A 22,265-nucleotide genomic window follows, 5' to 3' on the forward strand; every position below is an offset into this window, starting at 1 on the left:
TCCATCCCGTATTGCCACCCACAGTCAGTCGTGACACTCAAGAGTCCTCTATCCGAACCTCGGTGAGGTCTGGGCTGGTAACCGTTTGGCCACATTAGCAGAGTGACACAATGATGCTAGTGGTAGGGTCAACCTGGCAAACGGCCTGGGCAGCGCAGCCCTCCAGTGCTCCCAGTAATATTTAGTCCTTCCTTGTCACTAGCATTTAAGTGTGGTGATAATCAACATTGCAAAACCTGAGTTTCTTAAAGGATCAGGGGTACAGCTCCTTAATGAGGCCAAGACTTATGTATCCTGTGTGTCTAAGGCACCTACTGGGTTAAGTGAGACTCCTGCAAATGACAGTGACCTCTTAATGTTAGCTTTAGGCTCTGACCAACTTTGTAAGCCCATGAAGAACAGCCAGAAAACAAATAAGAACAACAAATTGTTATCTGAAAAACACCTACCAACAGAGCAGCACAAATAGGGCCGTGGATGATGTACAGCAGATGAGTATCAGAGCTGATCCAACAACTAGAGAAAACAAACAGGGAAAGAAAAAAATATTTGGCATCTTATTATCCGTTGTATTCCTTTTTTCCCCTAAAAGAAAATATAACAATTTCGCACAGTAAGTTGAGATGCTACTTACTTGTCATTATAATATAAACTTCTAGCAACAGCATGTATGCAGGCAGGGATCAGTGGAAAACCTGTGAAGAAAAGACAATGTTTTTTTTTCATATATAAACCTGGCAAATAACTAAGTAAACTTGCATCTCTTGCAGGAATCTTCTGTACTTGCACCTCATCCAAACTATATACCTGCAGAGCAAATAAAGTAACAGGGACCAATTCACTTTCTATTTTCTTAGATTTCTTTCCGAGGGGTGCATGAAACCTTATTCACACTGTCTTGCCAGGAAATTCACACCAACACGCAGCAAGAAAAGGCAAATCAAATTATAACTTTTTAGACTGCAATGATCAATCTTCATTAACACAGACATTTTTCAGATTGCAGTCTGCAATAATGTTAAATAGATAAGTAATATTAAAAAGGTAATTGTTTTTTTGACCACAGTTTTAACAGTATGATAATCAGTGTTGATTATGTCCTTACTGATAGTTGCTGGGTATTCAGAAAACAAGGTCACCTGCAAAACAAATTTGAAAACGGACTCTAGAAAACAGGCCGAATTCAAAATTTAAAAAGAATAAACAAATTCGTCATCTGGGGTCCTTGACACCCTGGTGCTACCTGATTTTCAGAAACTGCTGAGCACCTGTGATCTTTGAACAACATCTCAGCTGTGTCTGTAGGGGGACAGCTCGTGACCCAGGTACCAACTCACATTACAGCTGAATGTGCCGAGACGCTGTAGCTGAGGAGAATGCCCTCACTTGCACTTTGTGAATATGCTGCTGTGTATTATCTGAAATTACCAGGTTTGGCTTGTTAGTTCTGATACTGAGATCTTCAGCTACAGCTATTCTGTATTTGCTTAGGGAACAATACAGGTCAAATGGAACTGCTGGAAAAATAAATCCTTGGCCATCTCTAACTCAGTTCTGACCCTCCACCCTAGACATGGCGAGACTTCTCTGAAAACAAACATTCATTCCTGAATAAACATCTTTGAGATGAGGAACAATGAATAATTACTTCTTAATGTCTTCTTTATAATAGCAGACTATTTTCTCTATACAAAGGAGGAGTCCCTTCCTGACTGCAGAAACACACAATCTCTCTTTCAGCTAAGATAGAGGTACGTACAACTTCCTACGTTAACATTTCTGAGCCTGTTAAAACACTGCAGACAAAGAAGAGGGGTGTGTCAGCGTTGTTCAAAGCCACCAGCTCAGAGAAGCAAAGGGGCAGATGTTCAAATTCTCATGAAAAGGAGCAAGAGACCGCATTAGCCTGAAAGTACAGAACCTGAAATTGCATACCCCAGCCAAGAAGGTAATACCACATCAAGTGTTGTTTCTCAGCAAAAACAGCCACCACAATGAGAGTGTGCAGGTAGATGCCTTCACACAACATCCAAAAGTAGTTGCAACCCATTAGGTACAGGTAGATGAACTGTGACACTTTGCAGCTAACCTGTTGAAAAAAACAGAGAGCAATATACATTTCTACGTTGCAAAAGTCTCAGAGCTTTATTTGCAAAACAGAAAAAAAATACTGCTCGAGTCAAATGTTAATGTTTATTCTGTTTTTTCACTACAATTACATATATTTTTAAAAACAGAATTTTCATAGAATTTCATACAATTCCACACTTTATGGTGACAAAAAAGTTGGTAACCAAGTCTGCATTTTTAGTATTCAAACATGAGGATGTCGAGATCCTCAAGCATCATGGCAGAAAGCTGTAATGATATTTTCCCTTGTTGCAAACATTGCCACATTTGACCATTCCAATCAATAAGGAATCTTTAAATTATCTGATGGTAACCACTCAAGAAAACGTACTTTGATGCGGGTAATCCCCTCTCAATTTTACCAATCACAGATTACAACTACTCCAGAGAACGATTTATGTTTTTAAAATGCTTACAATACTTCCAATTTTAACGTAGTTGTAACTCCACTTAGGGGCAGTTGAGAATTTGCATAGTAGGTTCTGGAAGGAAGCTCGCTTGTTAGCATATATTCATATTTAGCTTCATTCAAAAGATACTCGTCAACTGAAATGTTATAATGTAACTTATTGTGAAGACTAAAATGTGAGGTTGTGAAAAAGGAGCAATAGTTAACTTGCAGATTCGGACACAGTAGATTTTTTTTCCTTCTGAAATTACCATGTGGTTGATTGATTTATTTCTGGCACTTAGCTTAAACCGTAAATCAATACTGCTTTACAGTGTTCTGCTACCTAACTCAATGATGACTATCAGCAGCTATCTCAAGCTTGTTTTCCAGCACTTTGATGAGCTTTTACAGGAGAAAGAAAATTTGCCTTTATACTTGATTCAGCTTCTGGAGTTTTGCCCTAGCTTTCACAGAATTTAAATTTATCTTCCAGCTCTAAATAAAAATAAAGCTATAGTTAGGGATTTGTTTGTTTATGTATTTCATTTTCAGGCTCTTCCGTTGCTATAACTCCTAGCCTTTTGGGAGAGGCTACTGATTCACACTTGCCCCAGTATTATGAGGAAATGAGAGAGAGAAAAATTGGACCCAAGCGGACAGTTTACTCTGCTTTTTACTTTTGGAATATAAGTGTCAGCTTTATCTCCCTTCACAAAAATGTTAATTCTTCTCATTTCAACTGAAGATGGCAAAATTAAAGCCATAGGAAAGTAGCTGACAGCCAAAATACACTCCGAAGTCTTTTTTACTGCCCTTCCTTGGTGAGTTCAACTGTCATAACCTCACTGACATCATCTAGAATAGGCTTCTTTCTTACAGTGCAAAAGTGATTTGTACAAATTCAGAAGAGCAGTTCAGTATGCTCTGTCTCTTCAAGTGTTTTTCCTATTTCGAAACCTCAAATGTGAAATGCTCAAATCATTGTCAGACATCTGTTGTACTACGTAACATGGATACGTGGTTACTGAACATTTTAACCTCTCTATATACAACATTTCATCAAGTGTTCATGTCTCATTTATTTCTTCTGCCTTGCTGAAGTTTTTCACATACAACTCAACAAGGCTGCCAAACATACTTTTACTTACTGGATTAGTTGCAACTAACTCCTGATTGTTGGCAACTGCAGTCAGTGAAATTATTGTTACAACAGAGTTGCAAACAAAAGAGAAAAATAGATTTTTATGCAGGGTAATCCTCTGGCAACTCAAGCTCCTAGAATAGAGAAACAAGAACAAATGAATACACGGGGGGACAACTGTGTGTACCTGGGGACAACTCTGAAATTTTGAAATATTAGAGTCCTTTATTTTATTAAGAAGGTCTTACATCAACCCTTTCTTCAGCTCCAGTCCAAATTTAATAGAATGATGTGAAAGGTAACACCTTCCCTTAATCTTAATTTTTTTGGACAACAGGAGGCAAAGCAAGTACATTCAGTTCCAATATGTTTACAATGAAGGACCTACTTTGCAGTGGCTATCTAAAAGTGATTTGAATAGCAATAATATAATATGTTTCAGAAGATTTATACCTTTTTTCCCTGTTAGTACGAGAAGAATTTCCCAATTAACTATCATACCTGAGCTTGAAGAAACTGTTTCTATTTATCCAAACTTGTTAGGATTTTTTGAAGTTAATTCTCTTTTACTTACATTCTTGTAATTTCTCTCCCTTAATTCTATAGCTGGAGAAATACCAAAATAAGTAAAATAAAGCAAATCTTATCTTGACTTTTGTATAACTAAGTATACAGAATACAATTATAAAATGCAATCTATAACTGTATTTAATTGTGTTAATTTTCAAGTTTGCTTTTAATATGGCAATAAAATTAACGAGAAAAATGTTTTGAAGACCTCTTTTTTTGTTGTTGTTTTAAACAGAGGTTCAATAATATTAAATAGCACTCAAAGTTGAACACAGTCACCGCAAATTTCTGTTTATCTGCCATTCTAAAGAATGCAGGTCTAACTTAGTATGATTCCAAGAGGTAGGAGTGCTTCTCATTCAGTTTTTTCCAAAGAAATTCAGCTTTACAAACATGAAAGAAGATAGAAAGCCTACACAGGCTTATGTTCAGATCGTTGGGATATTAAGGCTTAATGCTCAAAAAGCAAGTGACATCCATTTTGTTATGAAAGTAGATGATCAATTGACGAAGCTGGGTAAAAATGAGCCTTTTAGATTTAAGATAGGGGGTGTGTAGCACATCTGAGCATACTGACTTGATCAGAGTCACACAACACATCAGTGGTGGCAGTCAGGAGCAGAGCCGGTTTTGCAGGGTGAGCGTTGCTCAGAGAAACATCTCCCACACGCAAAGAGAAGTGATAGAGACTGTGGTACTGTGGTCACTCTCAGGAAACGCTCTTTGGTTACTTTGGAGAAAGCATCTACTGAAGCATCTGCCTCCATTTAATAGCCAGCAATGTGGAGTGGGGTTGATTGACAAAATGAAATGACTAACTAGAGGAAGAAAATCTATCACTTACAAGCAACTACTCTTCACTGTTAGAGAAATCAGAAATACATTGACAAAGTCAGCAGGGAAGAAGTCTAAATTGTCACACAGAGGGAAAAAAAAATAATCAAGTTTTCTAGTCTTTTCAAATAGCATGCCTGGCAAAAAAGATGAAGTATGGACATTAGTGATTCGTTTTTAATTTGGGAGGGCAGGAAGGAGAAGGACTTTATATTTTAACAGAGAAATGCAGTTAGGGAATAGTCACCAAAGCTGGAGGACTATACTGAAATCTGTTGAGAAAGTGATAGATGAAACAAGAAACAATATGACCCCACAGAATGAGAGAGATAGCGAAGAGTGGCTACAGAGAAGACTCCACTTCTTGGTTGCATTCTTTGCAACTATCACAAGAAGATCGTCTGAAGCACCCCACAGAGACATGGAGTAAGCTGACAGGTTCAGACATGCACAGTGCAATACCACGAATCAAGCAGACAGAGTTTCTGCCAGTTAAGCCTTGGAGACCTCAGACGTTCTAAGCCTCATGTCACTAAACGCAGGGAAGAGAAACCACTGTAGAAATCAGTGCTGCCATACAGCACAAGGAACCACATGAACCTCTGGTTGCTAGGTGTTATTTGCCCGAAGAAAACAGAAAGTGTCCAAAATATAGAACACAGCTTTGGATGTGAATTAAATGATTAAAGTATATTCCATTAGGCTTTTTTTTTTTTTTAATTTTATTTTCGCTTTTGTTTTAATGCCTGAAACACGTAAATCTTTGATTATTATAATATGCTGGTTTTATGTTCTTTGAATATGGTTGTGGGTTTTTTTTTCCCCTATATATTTTATATATGAAAAGAGAGGCAATACTAGATTCCAGCTAAGTGCTTTGTGTAAACAAGTCCTGAAGAACTCTGGAATTCTGTCTGCTTATTGTTAAGATTCAATGCACAGGCAAGGAAAAGCACGTACAGCTAACGGGGCCATCTCTCAGGGTCATCCAGCAGCTGTTCCTGTTGAATATTCAAACACACCCATCCACACCCACCTCCACCCATGCATAAAAGGATTGAGGATCACCAGACAAGAAACAAGAAAGCAAGACTGATGACATTTAAAAAACGAAGACTGTTTTTGGTAATAAAATGATTTTTTCCTAAGTCTCCCCACCCTCCCTCTTCTGTTACCCTTCCTATATTCCTTTTTCTGACTGTTTTTCTTAATGACATAATATCCTTTAATCATTTAATTCTCATAATTATGATCTAAGAACATTTGAATGACCTATCCCTGATTTAAACCCTATGCAGTAAAATAAAAACAGACCTCCTGCTAAATTACCTATTTCCCATTCCTATTTTGACTCCTGTATGTCTTGGGCATTAGGGAAAAATTCATTTCTCCAGTATTTCTCCAAAAGAAAAAAGGTAACATTTTCAAAGGCACCCAGATGTGTTTGGGATCAGATTTTTTAAGGTATTCACATACTGCAAAATTCAACCAGTGAGATCCATATATGCACCTAAGGGGAGTTACCCTTTCAGCTGAAATTAACTCAAGGGGACTGAGGAACCTCCTCTCTCTCTATCAATCTATGATCCAGTCACTTGTCCACTCTTTAAGCATAGCATTTTATCCTCTGTGGGTGCCATCATGTTATTTTAACTGGTGCTTGATCGACAGCTTCTTTATTTCAGGTGGGGTTTTTTTTGTTTGTTTGTTTTTTTATTTTTTGTTTTGGGGTGTGTGTGGGGGACATCTTTCAAATTACAGCTCCGCTTTCTCTGAATTCACTGTTCTTTTAAGATTTCTCTTGCCTTGTTCTTCTTTATGAAAACCATACAACTATTTTAACAGAAGTTTTATAATAAACACATGTATGATTTAGAGTATGGAACGGAATGAGGAAGCAGAGCCACTGCAGAAGTTACTTTTATGTGTCATAGATGAATTTTCAAAAAGGAAGATCAGAGTTCCAAGTTTATAGCCCGTTGTATGCTATTAAACCAAGAACTCCAATCCACTTGGGGAACACAAGTCATAAACTGGATAAGTATTTCGAAGAGACAATTTTCTGAAGAAAAAACAGAATTTCAAATGAAAAAATAAAATGCAAAATAAAATGTTAATCCTTAAAAGTTGAAGATATTTGAAAAAAAACTGGCATTTTTCCTATGAAGAAAAGTACCGCCTTTCTTGTCAAACATAAAGATATTCTAATGGTCAGCAATCCATCAAATGTTGCCTGGAAACTATTAATTGATTAACAGAATACATTATTTGGAAACATGACAAAGTCAAAGGCACCCCACACAATAGCAAAAAAAAAAAAAAAAAAGTCCACCTGTTAAAGCTATGAATAATTGCACAAGCTTCAGCCGATACATAATACATCCTGGTATTAATCTAGATCCTTAAATACCCCTCTGGAACTAAAAATACTTTAGAGGAACTGTACATCCCAAGAGAACAGCTTGTAGAGGACTTTCTTTAGCTTCCTTTAAATTTTGTAATTTCCTTTTATATCCCAGCATAACCACACTCTAGAAATTGTGGTTTGTGGGTCTGGATTAATTCCACGTGGTTCTCTGAGGGGAGATGATCCTTCTACCAGCGGGAGAAGAAAAGAATCCCTGGAGACTTAGACAAACATGACATAGTTATAACGGTAGCAAAGCAGATCACCTGCTTTTGCAGTACGTACCACAAGCCAAGATGAAATTGGCTTGCTTTTCATATTACAGGACAGAAAAATCATGCTTTACTGTGTCTGAACTTTAAAAATCATATTCTAGTCTAAATATTTTTGTTCTCTCCTGAGAAGTCTATGTCAAAGCATTTTTCCTGTCACATTAGGTATTTAGACTGTTAAACTTTTTGTGGCATTTATAGCAACAGTGTAGGCCTTTTTTTAGGCAAAATCAAGCTTCTTAGAAGGACTCAGAGCCATTTCTCATGTCGATTTTGTGGAGGGAAAGTGAACGTGGAAATGATAAGCATTGTATTTACAGGCCATATGCAAATAAATTGATTAAAAAAAAACACAAGTGTTTTGGTTTGTCCTCATGAAAAGAAGTCAGAAGGAGCTGAAAAGTCATCTTGAATATTGGATTTCACAAAGAGAGGCTACAAAGTTGAAACACTGATTTGTTGGGGATTTGTGGATATGTTGTCTGAGAACCTGGGGAAAAAATGCATGTCTAAATTGGAAACACTGTACTCAGCCAGATGTGACTAAGAAGGATAATTTTTTTATCAGATATCTGCTACTCCTACATAATCAAAGTCCAGAGCATGAGAAAAGCAAAATGTGAGCTAGCCCCACAGTTGCTGCTGTATGCGCTACTCATATTTCAGTGTTAAGAAGAAATAAAAGATGGAGTGAGATGGTAGGGTATAGTGGTAAGAAATGGGTAAGAGAGTAGAGCAGATCTATATTATCCAATAAAAAAAAGCTGCAGAAATGATTCCACTAGTGCCTGGTACCAAGGAAAGCCTACGCTATGCAGTACAGCATTTGGCAGAGAGAACAACTTGTCTCTCTCAGCTCTGCTGATGTGGCAGCACTCCTGGTTTCACCTTTCTAGTAAGCCTCATCAACTTCAGAAAAAAAAAAAAAAAAGTCTTTCACAGGAAAGAAAAGTTCACAAAAGTGAATGAGTAAACTAATTTTAAAAGACCTGTGCATTATATGACAAGTTGTTGTGACAGTGGTGATACACTGCTCAAGCTTTCTTACAAGAAGGTAATAACCGTTAGCATATATGACACAACTGTCATAGAAAAAAACAGGACTATTTTTACTATTTCCACTCCTACTGTAGCTCTTAGCCTTACTTTCTTTACAGTTTATCATATTTTGTGGCTACCTACTTTGGAATGTTACTGTACCTATCATACATCATCAGTATTTTGGTTTCCATTTGCTCTTTAGTTTGGTTGATGCTAGGCATATCCAAACTGTAACTCATTATTAAAAAAACCAAACCAAACCAAACCACCACAAACCCAAAACAAACAAACAAAAATGTTCCCATTTTACCATTTCCTATTTTCAATATATTTTACAGTTTTTGGTTTGCAGATTTGGGATTTTAGGTTTCTGAGAAAACAAACCTAAAATTTTATTCCAATATAACATTCAATGCCAAACATATATACCAACTTTCTTCACCTTCTTTCAGCATCTAATTTCATTGGGATGGCTGCTGTTTCAAAGCATTGAAACCAGCATTGTCACAACCACTGATATTTGGTAAAGGATTTAAACATACTTACTTAAAATAAAAGAATATGCCAAGAGAAATCAGAAGTGATGCAATTGAGAGACCATGTCCGATGATGGCCAAGTAATACAAATTCAGAGCAGTCTGCAATACAAAAACAAAATGAAGCACCTGTGATGCATACACAACTATTGTTGATAAAATGCAAACTTATACATCTCTTCTGCATATAAAATGACTATAATTGGAGTAAGAAAATAAAAACACTACAAGATAAAGATGACTCAAGTTTAGAATCCTACAAATTAACACCTTACTAAAATCTCTTTCTGTAGGACATGCAACAGATTTGTTGAAATCATTGCTAGAACTAACTTCTTAGCAGTTAAAACATTAGGTTTCTAATATATACTGCTGTGTTTTTTTCTGAGTATTTACATAGATTTGGCTATTTATGCTACTGCACTCAGTCCATTCCTGTCTGAGGCTTAATTCATCTATTAACACAACTCTTAAGTAAAAAATGTGCTTCCTATATGAGTTTATGTATTTTTTCCTCAAAGAATGTTTTTTTCTTACCATTTAAAGATACTTCCTTGAAAGCAATCTGTGATTATGATGTTGCAAATTTAATTTTCTTTCAGCATTTAAGGAAGGGTGTGAAAAAAATTAATGACTGAAAAATAGTGAAGACTAAACAGTCTGGTTAAATAAGTCTACAGCCAAAGTATAGAACTATGAAAAGCTGGGTAGATACAAAAGGTAAAAATTAGGAACTAGTAAAATCATATTTGGAATATATACATGCTATCATTAATTCTTTGAATTAATAAACATATTCAATTCCACTAATAACAAACCCCTGCTTTCAGTCATGGAACCCACCTCACAAAATTTCTCTTGTTGCATTAAATGTAAGACTATCATTTTGCACATAAGGAAATTAAGATACTCAGGTTGAGCCTTATACTATCACAATAAAGTACAACTACCTGGGTTCTATAGGAAGAATTAGAGTATACCTACAAATGCTCATGTACTTCAAACTGTATGTATCTTCTGAACTTATTATTCCAATTTAAGATAGACTAACTGCACCTTGCTTCATATATTGACTTTTGAAATAATATAAAAAGATTCCAGGTAAAGCTTTAAGAAGGTTGTAAGATGAGACAAGGGTACCTCTTTGTACATGCTGGCATTTTTCAAATTATCATTAATTTTAAAAATGAGATAACTTATTTAAAAATAAAAAAAAAAGGAATGCAATAGGCTTATGTGAAACTTTCATAAAAATTTGGAAGTGAGAAAAAGCAAGGGTTACCCCTGAAGTGCAAAAGCTTGGCTACGTATACATAACAACAGCCTTTCTGTTGCCCATATCCCATATCACCATCTCATTCAGTGACCAGTTTAGGCAAAGGTGCATGATAAGGATTTAGAAGATTTCAGCACAATTTAGAACAGGCATGAAACAGTGGTACAGCAGGGACTGCTGATGAGGGCGATAACAATAAAAATTCAACACTGGACAACAGTCACATTTATTGTGCATTATCTAAGCCGCCTTCTGAGTAAAGTGGAAAGATAACGTCGTTTAATATAACAACACATAGAACTGTAGCAAGCAGTAAGGCTTTCTTCGGGGCTATTATTCCATTTCAACAATAGCTTCTGATGCATGACAGGGTTGAAATATCCTGGCAAAACAGCCTGAGGGAAACTAGCTCATTATTCATAAAGAAGGATCTTCACGGAGCTGCTCCTGCCTGGATAATATTATCCCAATTTCCAGCCAAATATTAGCTAGAATCGATGAATTATAGCACCTCTGCTAGTACAATTAAACTGCCATTAGTGTATTCAATGTCTCATGATTTCAGAAAAAGCAATACAAAAGTGCCTCATTATCATCTATTACCACCTTTTCTCGATATGGTTTCTAGGTAAATACCCTAAAGCACTCTTGACAGCAGTGATGCAGGCAGTTAGGATCTCTACTAGACGTCAGTATTCTTGATGCAATCTGCTATTATTGATCTCTTTTTCATGATGTCCAAATTAATTTCCAGTCTATCCTAACCTGTATTTTATATTCCTAGTTTCAATTCACTGATTCTTCCCATGACTGAATGTTTCATGTTTCATAAACATGAAGAATATTAGTGGATGGTGGCGTGGGGGGCAAAATATGCAATTTTGCCCATTATATCCCCACATACCACAGAACATTTCAGAAAGAGGGCATTTGGAGGTTTACAATATTTTTTATGTCATTTTAATTTTATTTTTCTAAATCTGTCAATGGATGGACATCTTCAAGATAAACTGAAGACTATAAAAGTACCATCTATACATATACCCACATGGGTATGTGTGTGCATAGAGTCTACCTTTGATGCATATCAAACAACTCTCTTTGAGCATTTTGCTGTCTGGCCTGAGACAATTTTGGATGCCTGCAAAATTTCACTTAAATAAACTCAAAGTGTAGGTTTTTCATTCATGTGAGCAGCTTAATCTCTCAAAAACTGAAAAAAAAAAAAAAAAAAAAAGAAAAAGGCACTTGGGAGCCCAGACACAAGACATACACAGGAAAAGCATCACAGGGGACATCAGACCCTAACACTTCTCATCATTTACTTCCCTTTGACCTCCAAAGATCCTGTGGTGAACTCACTCAACTACAGCTTGTCTACGTGTTTGTAAAAAAAGAAAAGATTAGCTGTGCTTTTCACACTGGGGAAAAAACCCCAAACCCAAAATATCCAAACGTTACTTAGAAGATGTATTAATCCCAAGTAAAACTTCGGTTGTGCACCTGCTGAAAATCTGTCAACTATGAGTTAATTGGATAAACCCATGCACTCAGCACATCTTCCAGAGTTGTGCAAACCTCCTGCAGTTCTGCTGAACTTGGACCCTACTTCAAAACTACAGAGTAAAATGTAAAGATCTGCTCTTACAAGGTACACACTTTGCTTACCAGTAGATGACTGTGGATGACCTAGACAAGTACTAGTACCTACACATTTAAAATACCCATAAACAAAAATATGATCGTATTATTCAAGCAGTTGAAATCATCTGTAAAAGACAAAGCAGGTGGGTTGGATTTTTTGAGTCTGTTTCGTACAGTTCCTCCTTTTTATTCAACATGCTTTCTTCTTTCTGCATTTTGATGTTGCATCAACTCTGCTGCCATTCAAGTTTTGAAAATTGTGAAGTTTTTCAGATCAGTTTGTTGACACCGGTAACATGCATTCATTCCTTTCCTACCTTCACTTTTTCATGCGTATAGATATTACACTGGGTGTAATTTGTCCACGTTCTGTTGCTTTCTGGGTGTCTAAACCAATTCCCACTTGGATCACAGATCTTCGTAACTTTTTCTAAAGTCAAAGTAGATAACAAGAAAAACAAAAAAGAAAAATGAAAGAAAAACAAAAAACAAAACCAAAAGAAAAACACAACAGTCAGCACTGAAGTCCTACTTCCTGATGCCTACTATTTAATGAGGAATGATTGGGAAACAAATGACAGCTTTATTAATATGACTAGAGAGACACTGCTTGTTACTATGAATTCTGAGAAACTAGAGGCCATTGCTTTTTTTTGGCAAGGACAACTGATAATGTGTTTTTCTTCAGAAAACAAATAGATTTCCCTCCTCCAGTCCACTAAATACCAAAATATATCAAACTAACCATTAGAGAACTACCAGATGAAGTGACAGGAATATTGAAATGGATTGTTTAACATCCAAGATATAAACTGAAGTCTGACATCCTACCCCTGTAAATTAGGATTGGACAGGCAGGAAAACGGGAACAGAGAAACTGCTCAAGAACCAAACTGGAAAATTTCTGGGACTACATAATGATTTCTATCATCAAATAGAAAGAGGCATGAAAGGACACTGGGAAATATTAAATGCAGCAGAAAGAGACAAAAGTGGAAGTCTATGACATTTTCCACATGCTCACAGATGCAAAGGTTTGCCTACAGAAACAGGAAAACGTTCACTTGTGGGAGAAATTCTTGTGGACTTCAACTGCTAAATTGAGGTAAAAGAATAAGTCATATCTCATCATCTCACATGATCTAACTTCAATTTCTATTTCCTAATCTAGAGAAACCCTCAAGGATATATTTCAGAAAAGAAAATAAGTAACTTGTCAGTTTTCTATGTGACAAAGGGAAAATGCAAGTAATGGGTTTGGAGTTCCTGAAATTCTGGAGCATTAGTGACTCGAGGGACAAAAACAGGAGGTATCAAGCACCCAAAACTTCATTTTATGAAGAAATATATTGCTGGAGAAGCCTGTGCACACTTACCTGACGGGTTGAAATCCTGAAAGTAGTCAGGACAACGCTGTACTGACACAGTTCCAGCAGCAACATCACTCCAGCACAACCAACCATCCCACGTCCTGTTACAGTAAGGACCTGCAAACAAGTAGAGAACTGATAATAAAATAACAACCTTTCTTTCATAATAGTCTTTCAAAAGTAAGACGTAAGACTGCATAAGTTTCTTACTTGCAGCAATGAGAAAAAAAAGAAAATAGGAACCTAAGACTTAGCAATTGATAATTTAAACGCCACTTAATAGAAATATTTCCCTATATATTTCTTTGAACAAATTTTAAAATGCATCATCATGCATCTTGAAATGATCTATGTGTACAAGTTACAAACCTCAAATCTAGAGCACGGTAGGCAAAACAAATGAAATAAATTCTGACCAAATAATACCTATTAACAAGGAGCCCTTAGGTTTGCAAAGACCGTTTTACTGAATTTATTTACATTTTGGGTGCATACGAAGCTTATACATATGTTTACTAATCCATTGAGAACACAGTGGTATCCCATCAGAAATCCTGGCTGGGAGGCAGCCACAGCTCCTCTGCCTCTGCCTCAGGCTGAGCTGAGCCTGTGGCTGTCACCAGGTACGGACACTTCTCCAAGTGCTCCACGGACAGGGCATCCACAGTGTCCCTCAAGAGCCTGTTTCAAGCCTCATTGCACTCACACAAATTCTAAGGTCTAAAGTAAACCTCCCTTAGGAATGAGCTGGGGGTATTATAAACAAATCCTTTCCCAAAAGGCATGTAGAATGACTGACCCCCTCTAGAAATTTGAAGATGTTTTTATTATCTTCTGTCAGTTTTCTTTTTAAGACTTAATAATGTTCTGTCCACCCCTGCCCCCATCTCAAAGGCTGCATTTTTCAAATGTCATGTAATTGCTCCTCTTCTCATCTGAAGATTTTCCAATTTGTCCAGATCCTTCTGAAGCTGTGATACCCCAGGCTGGACATAAGCTTAACCTGTCATACTCATACTCATTTCTGACCTCCACGCATGTATTTCCTCCAAAGAATCATTGCAGAAGAGAAAAAAAACTCACTGTAAAAGAACGCAATTACCTCTCCTTGCCTCACAAGCCATTCAACGCTTCCAGAAGTTATAAAGTCAGAAAAAGTGAATCCAGCAACAGGTAGAGTTACTGAGGTTAGCTCTGAATAATTTATCAGAAAAGGCATTAATGACACTAACACAACCCTCAGAGCAGAGAAGTGATGTGTATCAAGATACTTCCAATTTTTAAAGGCAGATGCGACCAGGGAGACAGGGGTATTATAAGAGCACAAAATGAAATAAAGTGATAAGAATAATCAGTCATCATTTTTTAATCTGGATATCTATTTAATTTAACATTTTCTTGTCTCATCAGAAATAAAAGCTTTGTGTTATATAAGAAGTGGTGCTATGGGCAGGTAATATAACATATTACTTTATCTTCATGAATCCCAAAGTGACATTTCTAAAAAGCCGCACAAACACAGTTACAGCCTAAAAAATCATTGCTGCCAAGAGAAGAAATTAATATAACTGAAAGATCCTGAACTACTGTAATTATATCTGTTGACCATTTGCCTTTGTAAAACCTTATAAGAAAATAATCTTTACCTTCTTTCCTATGGATAGGATCTTGCATGATTTTCTGGTAGCATTCATACTGCGCTGTCATAATTTTATTCCGTGTAACACTCAGTTGAGTGAAGTCCTCCGTCATATTTTGATGCCCTTCAGATGGTATAGCAGTGGCAAAAAACTAAGAGGAAAAAGACTTTGTTTAGCAAGTCATGTACAGACTCCACTATGAACTTATTATCTTTTTATAAAATCTTTTAAAATATTATATTTAAAATATTATTTTATTGAAGGAAAATTATCTTCAATTCTTATTACTGACAGGATGATTTTGTCTTTTTCTGGATAATTTAGCAATTCTTCTTACTACTGAATCTTGCCAAATATCTCCTGAATGAGCATGGGGGAGTAGCAATCTGCAAGATTTGTAAATAATAGTGGAAAAATGCATAGAAAGCACTGAGACAATCAAAAGCATATAAACAGCTTTTGCAGAATCCAGTAAAATATGTCAAAGTTACATTAATCTAAAAGGCATTTGAATCAGGCCTGAAATGATCCTTTATGAAAAAAGACTTTCTATATATTGTATGCACTGCAGCTTTTGGCTTCTTTAGAGCTATTTGGTTACTCTACAGTCTTGTGAACCATAAATTCAACCCTCAGAATACAAAAAAGTATTTAAAAGACATGACATTGACTTTTATAGTTATTAAAAATAATTTTTTAAAAAACATAAGAAAGTGGATCTTGATCAGAACCTTTAAAGTGCATTTTTAAAAGTAGTTAAATATTTTATGGGAAGCTGCTAAACCTCATGGAAAAACAAAGCTGCAGACTGAAATACTGTACCACTGTCATACAAGGGGTGAAATTAAAATTTCTGAGGATGTCCTCTGAATCCAAGCTGGATATATCCTCCACTCTTCCTGGGGTCTGCATAGTACTGCTTATACGTCACTTGTCAACTGTTACTGTAAAGTTCTCTGCTAGCAAGGGCTATGCTGGGTTCAGCATCAGCAGAAGTAAGTACTATTTCTGTTCCTTTACCACAGGAATTAAAAGGAGAACAGAAGGTAGATAAAGATCCTGCTGTGCAGAAACTACATTTGAACACAAGGTTAGCTGTTTCTGCATTTCCGTATTAATAATTTATATGGTATTCTGTACATACTTGTTAAAACTGGAAGTGATTTAAAAAAATTATGAGACTCACCATAGTAACGGATAAGAAGAACAGCAAAAATGTGATCCAGATTTTTGTCATTTTTTGTATCTGGTGCAGTGAATTTTGTACGGTAGTTGAATGAACTCAAACTGCAATGAAAAAAAAAGTAGGAAGAAATTTAGTAATCGATGAAAGCCAAAACTGATAGAGGACTTAATATTTTCTTTCTGAATTAAAACAAATCAATATTTATTCACAAATAGTGATGCAACATGATATACATATAGAGGTACAATATGTTGTGAAAAAAATGCGTTCAAGTCCCCAGCAGTGAATTCCAGCAGCAAATTCCAGCAGCAGGGATTTTCCTGCACTGCTGCCTCATTGCCTCAACTAACACCAGTTCTCAGTTTGACTCAGTTCGGTGCCAACTCTAACAGATACGTAGTAATTAGCCCTGAGATACGAGTTGGCTCTTTGACATCTCTGCCTTTGAGCAATGATAGCAAACTGCAGTTCAGTTTATGCTAAAGTAGACTTTGATTTTCACAAACACATACACACAATTATTTCCTGTTCTTTTCACACCAGCTGGTTTTTGATTTTGCCGTTTTTGGAAGAACTGATCTAGCAAGTGGCCGCTTTACCTTGAAGTTACGACTTTGCAAGGATGACAATGGCAATGCAAGAATTAATTGTGAGCTGCAAACTAGTTTCTGTATCTGCAGTAGCTGCAAACTAGTTACTTTATCTGTAGTTTGAAGAAAACAGAATTATCCCAAACAGCTATAATTGTTTTACAGTGCAGACTATTCTTGGAATTGATAATTAAAGTGTAAAATGCACCTAAAACATACAATATACAAAATCATTTATTAAGCACCTAGACTACCCATTAAGCATAACCCTGCTGTGACGACTCCCTCAGAGGGAAGAGAAATGTGCAAGAGATTTCTCACGCAATATTTCACCGTGTCCTGAAGTATCCTGAGAAGACCACAAAGCTGAGGCTGGAACTGAGGTAAGAGCTTCTCTTCTGCTTGCATGGTAGCAAAAGACCTCTCCATATTTAGATTGTTATTACTACTAAACCTTTCAAAATCTAAGTATCTCACTGTACTAGCATTAATGAAGATATCAGCCAAAATAAAGGGCACCACATCTGAGTGAGTTAAGCTCCCTTGTACAGATTAATTCACTAGAAATAATACACTGCTACATAAGATATAAAACTCACCTACCCCAAAAGTCCCTCCTATACCTAGCTCAAAGTTCCCACTGCTACTGCTGACTCAAGAGGGCTGCTGGAAGCTGAGCACCTACACACAAACGTGCCTCCTGACCCAAGCCATGGTCTCCCTCAGATCACACTTGCTCTTGTCTTTGGAAGTCTTTCTTATCCAGCAGTCACATCCTACGAGAGACTGGTGGATGACAAACAACTGACAGTACATTGACCAGCAGAGATAATTTTAGAAAAAGCCCATCGTTTTTAAAAAACCCACCCTGTCATTCACAAAAAGCAAGCATTATATATCTACTTATTCTCTGCTTTGACACTGAGACTGGGTCCCCTTAACACAACTGTAATACAATGAACAACATTTTGTAGGATATACTGAATACAAAATATGATGTCATTGTTGTTTATTGTATAGCTTGATGCAAATACAAGAAATGTGATGTAAAATCAGTTACTGTTGTGCCTGTTTAACCAAGACTAAGACTGTAACAATAATCTTCCCTCTATTTTTACCACTGGCATGCAATCCTGTGATTATTGGAAATTGCACAGGTAATTCAGTGAGACACTGAAATTCAAGTATGCTATTCTGAAGGCTCTTAGAATACATGGTTCTAAGAAGGCTCTTAATTAGTATACATGAAATATATTCTCAGTTTGAGCTAATACTTCTCTGGAAAGTCCATGTGTGATGAGAACTACAGTGAATAGATAATTGTAAAAATCACTGCCTGTTAACTAAAAAAAAATCTAAATATCTATGTGTAGTGACTAAAGATTAACTGAAAACTAAATATAAATAGAGATATCTAAAGAGGCAATATGATTTTAATTCTGCATGATAGCTGGGGGCAAGGGAGATTAATGCCAACCTATTATAAGTCTTCAGCCATTTATAGTTGTGTCTGTTTACCTATGAAGAGGAATAAAACTACCGGCCTTTTAATTAACTACTTGCTTGTAAAGTAATTGAGTAATCTGCTGTCTCCAAAGTATGCCAAAGCACATCTGCATAGGGTTAAAAGCCGTAAATGATGTACACAGGACAAGCAAAGAGACGAATCAAGTAGAACATAGCAACCATAATTTAGTGTATGTTTTTCTATATATGTATACAAGAGTTCAAAATATTTTTCTCTGCAATAGCTCCAAAAATCTTTTTGCTAAAACAAATGTTGGATGGTAAATTTAAAATGCATATTCAAATATTGCCCCCACTTAGCTTTGCTTATGTTTATTTGTCTAAAAGATACAATGTCATATAAACAAAGGCAGAATTTACCTGCTTTGATTCACAGTCCATCATTATTTCTGTTCCACAATATCAAAAGCCACCCCTTAGCTCATTTCCTTTAATGGTCCAAATGTTTTCATATCTAGTGGTTGTGTAGACATTTCCTATCAACTATTCCAGTATCCAGTGCTAAATTATTAATTCTTCCCAGGAGATAAAAGATTAAGTCAAGTCTATAATTCGCTCTATGCTTTCCACTCTTTTCTCACAGTTGCTAACTGCAAAAAATTTATATATATAGAAAAAAATCTTTTTCATAAACATCACTATTTTTGGACTTAATTACAAAATGCAGGATGAAGGTCATTCAGATGTCTATTTGGACTTCAGCAAAGCCTTTCTATCATTACTACATTAATTCATTCACTCAACATTAATTCCAGTTAATTTGGACAAGAACTTTCACAAGAATAGTAAAATCTTTCTCAAGAAAGGACAGCAACATAGTCCATTGATTGAGGTAGCAAGCCAGTACTGTTGAGAAAATCAGGCTGCTTTTATTAATCATTTGTTCTGACAAGATACAAACCAAATATAATTCTCAGAATGTTCTCTCCCTCTCAGAACTGGCAGGTATTAGATGCACAAAGAAAAGAAATTAATAGTAAAAGAGACCCATTCCTAGGTTTCTTTAAATAATAATAATTCCCAACTTATTCTTCTGCCATTAAACATCTTTGACAATTCTACTGTGGGGCAGAGAGGACAACTGTATTGGACTGAGATTGATTTGAGTGTATTACATGTTAGCTTGAGGGAAAAGATGGTGGAAGCTTAGACAGAATCCCCTGACTCCGCTCTGTCACAGTAAAGCCAACAGGACTGTGATTTACATGACAGGTATCGAATGAAACTGTAAGTCAGTGGACACAACGCTACAACTAGCAATGCTGTCTTAAGTATTTTCCCAGTAAAAGGGAATATCATTGGGAAGAGAACGGGGAATTGCAATTGCAAATCAGATCTTCAAAATCTCATTTTTATTTTTAGTGCATGTTACACTGAACACTGGGTTAACTGAAAAAAAAAAAATAGTAATAATGAACTGCCTGTTTTTCCTCTTTATTACATTCTTTATTACCCAAATTGATGATACTCCAAAGGCCTATATCATGTTTGTCACTGATGTCAGTGACATCTACTGAAGAAGGAGGAATTCAAAAGGAACTGCAAGCTGAACTTAGCCAAAATAATCACTGGTATAGCTTTAACAGATGTTCACATTTCTCTTCCTCCTGCTTTCTCTACAGAGCCATCCTGCCTAATCAGCTCATTCTACTTTTAATCTTTTCCCGTCCTCCCAAGAATAAATGTCATCCTTGCTGAGCTCCAGACACTTCCCATTTCAATGGGGGTTAAAAAAAGTAGTCAGCAAGAAAAATAATTTTTGGAACTTCAGTCAGCTGACCACATTTAGTACAAAAGAAAAACCCCAGGCATCTTCTACCTTAAGCTTGCCTTTAAGTTTGATTTTAAGTCAGAATGCAACTCTGTAGGAGTGTTATAGGAGAGAGAGTCTACTTATGTCATTGTGTGCACATTCATGCACATGCACAAACATTTTTCACTTATTGGTAATCTTTGATTTGCCCAAGAAAAGAAAAAAAACAACACAAACAAACCACAGAACCCCAAACCATTTTCAGTATATATTACTTATCTTGCAATGTGCTATAATCTTGCAACACTTGCAACACTGAAGTTGAACATGTGCAAATATAGATGGATATCCTTCCTCTCTGACTGAAATTGGGAGTCAGACAGGCTGTATTCTTGACAAAAATAAACCCTCTTGCTTTTGTTCTAACACTCCCTGGTTTTGTTTTGTTGCGATATCTCTCAAAAATAGCTATACACGCTATTTTGTTAATTCTGGTTCTTTTTAGAGGGAGGCATTAAACACTCAAAGGTTTAAACACTCAAGTGTTTAAACCCCAGGCAATGTTCGGTTGTTTCAGCCCAAGACACAGGCAAAAGTACAAGCTGGAAAACGCCCAACCCTTTTCAAGCATCCCTAATTTGAATTTATGTAGTACACTTAGAGAAAAAAAAAACAAAAAAACAAAAAAACCCAAACCAAAACCAAAACAGTAGAATCAAATGGAACTACAGATCCACTTATATCTCCCCTCAAGTAAACTTTGTGGGAAATATTCTGCCCATCATCTACCTGAAAGGGCTTTGCAGGTGGGCAGTACCAGCCAAACATTAATACACACCAGATTCATTTAGTCCTGAAAGTGAACTACAAGATCTCCACACTTCTCTTAGAGAACAATGCAGGACAATTTGGAAAACACCCTAATCAGGTGAAACGCCCTCATTTCTGAGGGAACAACTTCTGCTGGGGCTTGGTCCGATCTGCTCTGACGGTATTACACAGCAGCCCACAGCTGTATGTGTGGAAATTACTCCAGCCTCCTAATAACAATGGGATTAAGAAGGCTCAAAAATAATAGCTATGGAGCAGATCTAATGAACTCTGGGTAGTATAGTTTCACCACGCTAGAATTCCCTACTCGCTGCCCAGCCATCAGCAGCTGCAGACCTCTAAAACACGTGAGACAGGAGATCAAAAGAGCTTGATCCACCATGAGACAATTTTTATAGTACAGAAGCATAAACTGTTCACAGCTTTCAATGGATTTCATTGCAGTATTCTCTTTGTTCAGTTAGTGACAGGGCTTGGGGTTTTTTCAAACGTATTCCCCTTCATTTATGAACACTTGAATGAACTACTACATTACCCAAATATGTCAGGTCCATATGTTGCTGGATTTTCCAATAAAAAAAAAATTAACTTACTACACTGGTTTAAAACACTGCTACAACTCAACTGTCATGCTAATGGAACTGCTGTAAAAAAGCATTCCTATCCTCACTGCAGTTATTCTTTCAAACCCCCAGTGCGACTTCCTCTCTTCAAATTGGATGGGACACAACAAAACTAACAAAAATTCTCCTAAGACTATTTTGAACTCACTAGGAGTACTATGGTGAATTGTTGTGCGTACCACCAACTGGTAGCGAGCTGCATCATAGAGACAGAACACTGCAAAGAGCTTGTCTAAGAAATGCAGTGGCTTACAAAGGGATAAACTGAGATCCCTTCTTGCACTGCAGAACAAAGACTTCTAGGGCGCGTGAAGACCTCCACAAGTGAACCAGTGACTAAGAAAAGATTTGCAATATTCATATAACCAATGCGAAAAGTGCTATAGGAAATAAACCCAAAGTTTATAAACAAGCTGAGTTTCTTTAGACATCTCATTCTCTGAACCCACAGCATTGCTCACATGCGTGGAGACATCATAAAAAAACGCCACATCGAAACGATC

At 36.5% G+C, this 22,265-nt stretch overlaps 1 protein-coding gene across 1 annotated transcript in view; it reads right to left on the bottom strand.

Moving 5' to 3' along the window:
• Window positions 1-16,534, bottom strand: part of CALCRL (calcitonin receptor-like) — a 29,407-nt gene extending 12,873 nt beyond the window's left edge. Inside the window, exons 1-9 of the mRNA XM_009890124.1 lie at window positions 16,439-16,534; window positions 15,259-15,403; window positions 13,619-13,729; window positions 12,560-12,672; window positions 9,333-9,424; window positions 3,670-3,796; window positions 1,936-2,089; window positions 635-695; window positions 450-516 (exon numbers count right to left, since the gene is read on the bottom strand). Of these exons, the coding sequence (XP_009888426.1) occupies window positions 450-516; window positions 635-695; window positions 1,936-2,089; window positions 3,670-3,796; window positions 9,333-9,424; window positions 12,560-12,672; window positions 13,619-13,729; window positions 15,259-15,403; window positions 16,439-16,489 (921 nt within the window). The 5' untranslated portion in view covers window positions 16,490-16,534. The remainder of the gene's footprint in view (window positions 1-449; window positions 517-634; window positions 696-1,935; window positions 2,090-3,669; window positions 3,797-9,332; window positions 9,425-12,559; window positions 12,673-13,618; window positions 13,730-15,258; window positions 15,404-16,438) is intronic.
• Between the last annotated feature and the right edge of the window lie 5,731 nt (window positions 16,535-22,265).

This window comes from Charadrius vociferus, unplaced genomic scaffold, assembly GCF_000708025.1.
Source record: "Charadrius vociferus isolate BGI_N301 unplaced genomic scaffold, ASM70802v2 scaffold147, whole genome shotgun sequence".
In the NCBI taxonomy this organism is placed as follows: Eukaryota; Metazoa; Chordata; class Aves; order Charadriiformes; family Charadriidae; genus Charadrius; species Charadrius vociferus.